A 7,500-nucleotide genomic window follows, 5' to 3' on the forward strand; every position below is an offset into this window, starting at 1 on the left:
TTAATGAGCGGTTTTTGCCTTTGCTTGTACAGTTCTTTCTTTGTTTCCAAGCCCTCGTGTCCGTGACGAATGCCGCCCACGCGTCCTCAAGCGCCTTTTCCGGTTATGCTTTGATTTCAGGTTGTTATCTTTTGTTAATTCTTGTCTGTTTTCCTCACATTTCTTGTTAGAAGGTGTAACAACCACAGCTGGTTGACTGAAAACCCAGAATTTTCCTAATGTTTTACCTCTTTAGATCTCTTCATCATTCGCTTCCTCTTCTCACCCCTTCTGTTTCTACATCACCTCAAGTTTTTCATTTCTTTTGTAGTATTGTTGATATCCAAGGAGGGGACTGCACTGTCGGATAAAGGTTCAAGTGTGAAGAAAATCGGGTGGAAGGCACCCACGCACAGCTGAAGAACATACAACAGTTTATGAGTACAGACATGGTTGGATATTATATTGAGGACAAATGAACGAGAGCGATTTTGATTTGTACGTATAAAAATGAAATGCTTTTTGGTATTCATTCGAAGGTGATTTGATTATTTGTGTCAGAAAAATGAGTGAGTGAAAGAATCGACGTATAACCGAGTAGGATAGAGGATGCCATATATGTGTGTGTGTGTGTGTGTGTGTGTGTGTGTGTGTGTGTGTGTGTGTGTGTATGTGCGTGCGTGCGTGTGTGCGTACGTGCGGGTGTGTGTGTGTGTTTGTGTCTGGTTATATACGTCTGTGTGTGCCTAAGTATGTGCGTTCGTGCCCGCGCGCCAGTGTCTGTGTCTACACATTTCTGGTTTGATAATTATGTGCGAGTGTATTTTTCTACTACGAACACTATAGATTTTAGCAGTGTCATTCATGTTTCGCACAAGGAAAATGTTCTCTTGGTTGATAAAAGACAGGTCACGGCATGGCTGTGTTGATTACAGCACGTTTTTACCTCGTTTGTTAAATAAGACGCACACCTGTTACCAAGTCAAACCGGTCTGGACGCCCATCCTGCGATGAATTAAAATGTAACATTACCGTAATTTGGCCTCAGACTGGGACTTTCCATAGTTATTTTCATCACATATTATTATGGTCTGTTCAAGAATTTATGAGAATTTGTGCCTCTGATTTCAAACAAGTTTTATATGTTCCTTACATACAAAGTCACGGCAAATTTGATACCAATGTATAGATAGCATGTGTCCTGTCTAAAAGCAATGTTCGATTTGTGAACTTTCTCCCTTTGGCTGTGCCAGACGACAGCTATCGCCCTTTGTTGCAAAATAAGGGTTTGCCGAAATTAACTAGTGTATTTGACAACTTCAAATGGAGCAATTATATAAAGTAAAAGGTCACACCTTAAGATATTCTTCTGTGTATGGAAGCTTACTTTTTGTACATAGTTTGTGATAACACGGGTGCACGATGCAAAACGGCAGCAAGACCCAGATGTGTGACGAAAAATTACTATGGGTGACTCGACTGTGTATTGCGCCCTGACAAAACCTGGAAATTGAGACGGTTGCCATGGATTCGGTATGTTTAGCAAGTGTATCAGTATGCAAGATGATAATTTTAACTGAAATAGACAGATCAAAGCGAAAGAAAAAAACACAATATTTTGTCAAATTCCCTGAGTGAGATTGCATACACAGTGCCTTTTGCTCGTCTGCTGTAACCTTTAGAATCAGTATTTGAGCAATGATATGGTTTTACAATAACGTTCTCAATGGTTTGTACGTACTGTTATCAGAACATGTATTACCATCGAATATACTGCCTGTCAGTTTGTCATTATTACCAAATTTTAGATATTGTTTTCCAGTGGGAGTGTCACCTTTCTCGCACTTCCCCCTACATGTAACTGTACTTTTAGAAATTGAATCCGCATGCGGCACTTTCAGGAACAAGGTAAAGAACGGTTAGTTAGTTAGCTATTGCTTTTCGGGTCCAGCGGACCATAATAGGCCAAATCAGGACCCCACAAGTTAATAATTACACATGTTTAGATTAAAACAATTCTAATACATAAAAGTAAAGAACGGTAGGGTATGGGATTATGCGAATCACTTTTACTAGACCGTGAACATTCTTTCTCCACACGTACACAACATTAATTCCTCATACCGTTTGTCATGATTAAATTCGTCATGATGCACTGACCATGGAGTGCTGAACTTCCTGGATGGACTAATCACACACATATATTGTCTGACAGACACGTGTGAAACTGATACACAGGAAAATAACTTCTACGCCTGCAGGGATGAGGCCTGAATCAGGAGGTTTTCCGATCCATTTTTCTGAAAATGAATGGGTCCATTTCAGGCTAACTCTCTTGACCGGTACATTGAATGCGTCACTTGACAGGGGCGGATCAGTTCATTTTATGGGGGGGGGGTTCCAAAAGTATATTGTGAAGATATGGGTGTGAAGGCGCGAAGCGCCGAGCCGACGGCGCAAAGCGCCTAGCTTGCTAGGGGGGTCCGCGTGCATGCCCCCCCGGAAAATTTGGAAAAAAAGGATGCAAAATGGTGCAATCTGGTGCATTCTGAGGATGATCATTACCAGTTTTAGGCAGCAGATTTTGTCACTGATTAATACCCAAAAAAAACACAATTTTTTTTTTGGCTGGGGGGTTTAAACATGATGGTTTGAAACCCCAGAACCCCCCCCCCCCCCCCCCCCCCATCGTCCGCCCCTGCTTGATTGAATCATCACAAAGTTAACGATCGGTCATTTCAAATCACAATGCTTCACCCATGACCATGACCAATAGACGATTCTGTGTCCTGAAGAATGTACTCCCGAGTTCTCATCCTTTATCTTGGGTTTTGGCGAGCAAAATATATAAGTAATGTTAGGGACGGCAAAATCATTGACCAAAAAACCCCACTCGTGTATAGTCTGTCGGAGTGTTTATCTGGGTGCCTATATGTCAGTCTGTTTGTGTGTAATGTGTGCGTGTATGTCTTTCCGTGTTTGTATTTCTGTCTGCCTGTCTGTCTGTTTGTCTGTCTGTCTGTAAATGCGTCGTTTGTCTATCATTTTGTGTTTCAAATCTAAGCACCATAACTATCTAAGCCCCTGCGCGCGCGCACGCACACACACACACACACACACACACACACACACACACACACACACACACACACACACACACACACACACACACACACATTCACAAAATGATTGCTCTCGAGATAGACTGAGTTGGGTGTTGGTTATAATCTAAATCGTCTACCATCTACGAGGACATTTACACAAGCCAACAACATGTATCATTTTGTAATTTCAATATACCTCCGTGAAACAACATAATTATGTACCAATTTGTTATTGTCAACGTAAAAGCTAGTGTAAATCACATACGGGTGTGAACACATTTGTCAAAATACATGATAATCATCATCATCATCATCATCATCATCATCATCATCATCATCATCATCATCATCATCATCATCATCATCATCAATCCCATGACTGGGACAGTCGTCGGGGGTGGGGTGGGGGTGAGGGTGGGGGAGGGAGGTGAGTGTTGAGGAGGCAGAGACCCTTCTCCACGCTGTTCTGTTGGGGGCCGCCGACAGGTCAGGGAAGCTCATCTGGGTCCATTATTTAAAGTTGTCGGACCAGCTCTTCCGTAGTCTTCCACGTCTGCGTCCTCCTTGGACCTTGTAGGGTGGTTTTGGAGAGGGTGTCATGCCTAGTGACGTAGCCGAACCACACCAACTTCTGACGCTTGACGGTTGCCAGCAGAGGTTCTCTGAGGCCCACGATGTTCTTGACCAAGCTTCGAACATAGTCGTCGGTCTTGTGCTTTGTGATTGGTATTCGGAGCAATTTCCCCAGGCACTTGGTCTCGAATGCCTGGATTCTACGTTCATCATCGGCCCGCAGTGTCCACGTTTCGCATCCGCAGAGAAGGATGGAGACGACTAACGACCTGAAGAGCTTAGATCATCATATTTAAACAAAAATGTATTTATTCTCGTAACGTTTTCATCAACGCTTACAGGTCTGTTGTTGTTGTTGTTGTTGTTGTTGTTGTTGTTGTTGTTGTTGTTGTTGTTGTTGTTGTTGTTGTTGAAAAAATGAATAAATACATAAATACACAACAAGAATCTACCTTTCGACACTAATTCTCACAGCGAAAAGTACAGTTTCAACCATATGCATCGGTAATCCTATTCACCGGCCAAGGCAGTCGAAGAAGAAACCGACTTCGAAGAGAAAGAGGAGGAGACAACAGAACCATGCACTGTTTTAAACTGAGATACCTGACCGTTCATTCTGCCCACCGATTCAAAATTCAACTTCCGCTTCCGGCAAGGGCAGATCATTCCGAGCAGCTGCTGACGAAAGGTGGCGGAGAGAGTGACGTAGGACAGGAAACTGGTGAAACGGCTGAGGTTTTGACAGAGGATGAAGGTGGCGGCGAGCAGTTTGTACAGGTAGTACTCTCTCTTGCCCAGACCCAGGGTTGGGTGGTAAAGGGCGATGATCTGTAGAGAGTTGCTGGGAAGGGAGAGCACCGTAAAGAAGAGAGACGATACCTGGAAGACACAGCGGTCATTATACAATTCACTTTTTCCTTACTGCTGAAAACTTACCTAACAGCTCGTACTTTTTATTTTACTTTGCATGACATCTATCTCTCGCCTCTCTCGCTTTTCTGGCTCTCCTTTTGTCTGTCTTTGGTTGTGGTTCTATCTGTCCGTCTCTCTCTGTCTGTTTGTCTCTATTTCCCTGTCTCTGTGTCATTGTTTCTCTGTCTCTGTCTGTCTGTCCGTCTCTGTCTCTCTTTTTCTCTCTAGCTCTCTAGCTCTCTCAGTATCTCTATAACGCGTGTGCGTTTGTGTGTGTGGCAGAGAGAGACAGCGAGCAATAACAGGATCGACGACAATTATCTATTATAAATAGGTTCAAAAGAGCGACGACAAGAACAACAACAGTAACGTAAACAGCAAGCACAAAGACATGTACAGTAAGAACCTAAACAACACAAGCAACCCCCCCCCCCCCAACAAAAACAAAAAACAAAAAAAAATGAAGAAAATCTGAAAGAAAACATACCAAAATGACGATGGTCTGCCTGTCTGACTCAATCCGAATGTTGATAGACACGTCCGCACCCCGTCCCTCCTGCAAATCCGCACGTTGACGTCTTCTTCTGCTCAGGAGCACCATCAGAACGATGTTGAACAATGCGCTCAGCACCAGAGGCAGAAAAGCCAGACACGCTTCACACACATGCAACGCCGTGTCAAACGCCTCCGAATTCTCCGCATAACGCGAGGATTTGACAAGTCTGTAGCTGTCACCTACTCTTTGACTGTCATACTTTAGGACCAGATAAACTTGGACCGCAAAGACCGCAAAGAACGTGCCGAAGATGATGAGCTTTGGGCGAGAGCTGAGCGAGCGGTGAAAGTTCTTCAGAGGGTAGGCCACCGCCAGGAGGTTGAGCAGGCATACGTAGCTGTAGTGCACGTAGAGGAAGCGGCGCAGTGACACGTTGAGGTAGAGTAACGCGATACGGACGTAGACGTAGGCTGGGTGAGGATACTCGAAGGCGAAGAAGCGGTCCACCACGGTGTTGAAGAAGAGGAAGAGACCGCTGCTGAGATTGACAACGTTGATGGCTAGCAGGAACTGATTGACGGAACTCTCGAGGCGGAGTTTGCAGAACACCACGGCACTGAGAGCGCACGTCAGCAAGGACGCTCCTCCTGTTGCCATGGACACCAGAGTGGTCGTGTCCATGGCTTGCTGGAAGTCGTCGAAGGATAGCGTTCCGTGGTTGTAGATGTTGTCTTCGTTTTTCGGAGATTTCTTTTGCAAGGCTTTGGACACGTTGTCGCTTTTCTTGGCAGATTGCTGTGATTTGCTTTCTGGCACCGTCTCGTTGCTGAACTCGGGTGTGATGCTAACATTTTCGTCGTTGGTGCTGTTGCTGTTACTGTTTATAAATGTCGTATTGTTGCTGTTGCTACCACTGCTGCTGCCTGCGGTACTGATAATTCTCTGTGTGGTGTTACTTGACAAATCTATTTTCTGGGCATCACTTGTAGTCACGGGGTTTGCCTGGAGACTTGATAAACTTGATGTACTCAGTTGCTTTTCTGATGAAAGTAGAAGAGCAGCAGTTGAAACATCTGTTGACAGAATTCTTGATCCGGGTGTTACGCTTGCCACTGTGTTTGGTACAGTTTTGTTGTCACTTCCAGGCGTGTTACGTACGCTAAATTCCACTAAATTCCGCCGCGAAACTAATGTTGAAAAGTGTAGGAAATGTTGTGAAGATGGGATCGTTGAAGCGAGGATTTCTGTTTGAATAACGAGAAAGACCCACTGAGCCGGGACAAACCACAGCCATGATGTTCTCACCATCTTAACTGTTCTTGCCGCACTTCCAAACTGTGGTGAAAAACCAACAACATCGCGGTACCACCAACGAACTTTAAAATCAGACACAGCATCTCATGGGGTAAAAATTCTTTAAAACAAAAATATTGAACAGAGATATAAAGAAAAGCTCAGTTCTACAGCGATAGATCAATGTTCAACATTTTGCTGAGTGATTTGTCCACGTGAGGAGACGCTGATATGGTAACGCCGGACAAAGAAATGACAATCAAAGGAGGATGAAGTGTGTTTTAGAAGATTATGATGTTTGTTTGGGGTTTCTTGGCGCGCAGCTGAATACACACAAACGGCCGACCGAGTTAGTGGGGCACTACGATAGCAAACAGAACCCGTTCCACTTTTGTTTTGATTTCTCTGAGAGAAAAATGATGCAATGGCCGATTTTAAAGAGTCTGTATGATTGTGAAGTCAATATCTATCCAACAGTTACATTTCCACTGTCTCAGAATCAACAAACAAAAAAGGTAGGTTGTTGGAACGTTTGTTATTGTGAAAGTATTGTTTTGTCAATAACAAACGTTCCAACAACCTACCTTTCTTGTTTTTTTATTCTGAATTTTGGAACGTTGGCAGTCTCTTTGTTTTTGGATTTAATATCTTCTGTCTCAGTTATATGTGAAAATCATTCTCTCTCAAAAAGACGAAAATCATTCTTCTGAAAAACACGATACATAAGTTCTCAATACCGGTTAAGTCCTTCCAGTTCGGCTCCCTATCGCAGTTCGGGGCCACGCTTCTACACACAATAAGACCATTCCTCCACTTGAACAAAATACCAAACATCAACCTTCTGGATGATTTCTGTGGAGAGTTGAGATGCTTTGCGAATACATTTCTTAAAAGCCACACATGTCTCGAAACTCACGAATAACAACAAATCCCACTCTGCGCAGGAAGCAGACAGAATGTTTGTTTGTTTGTTTCCTTAACGCCCAGTCCACCGCGAAAGGTGATACCAGGGCGGTGCTGCTTTGACATTTAACGTGCGCCACACACAAGACAGAAGTCGCAGCACAGGCTTCATGTCTCACCCAGTCACATTATTCTGACACCGAACCAACCAGTCCTAGCACTAACCCCATAATGCCAGAC

The 7,500-nt window shown here is 43.9% G+C and overlaps 1 protein-coding gene across 1 annotated transcript; it reads right to left on the minus strand.

Annotated features, from left to right (window-relative positions):
- Positions 1 to 3,201: 3,201 nt before the first annotated feature.
- Positions 3,202 to 6,386, minus strand: LOC138956006 (uncharacterized). Its single transcript, XM_070327484.1, has 2 exons — positions 5,056 to 6,386; positions 3,202 to 4,535 (listed from the first exon to the last, which is right to left on the minus strand). Exons 1-2 carry the CDS (start codon positions 6,370 to 6,372, stop codon positions 4,167 to 4,169), a joined length of 1,686 nt encoding a protein of 561 aa, XP_070183585.1. The 5' UTR covers positions 6,373 to 6,386; the 3' UTR covers positions 3,202 to 4,166.
- Positions 6,387 to 7,500: the final 1,114 nt, after the last annotated feature.

The sequence above is a fragment of the Littorina saxatilis genome, linkage group LG2 (assembly GCF_037325665.1).
Source record: "Littorina saxatilis isolate snail1 linkage group LG2, US_GU_Lsax_2.0, whole genome shotgun sequence".
Taxonomy (NCBI): domain Eukaryota; kingdom Metazoa; phylum Mollusca; class Gastropoda; order Littorinimorpha; family Littorinidae; genus Littorina; species Littorina saxatilis.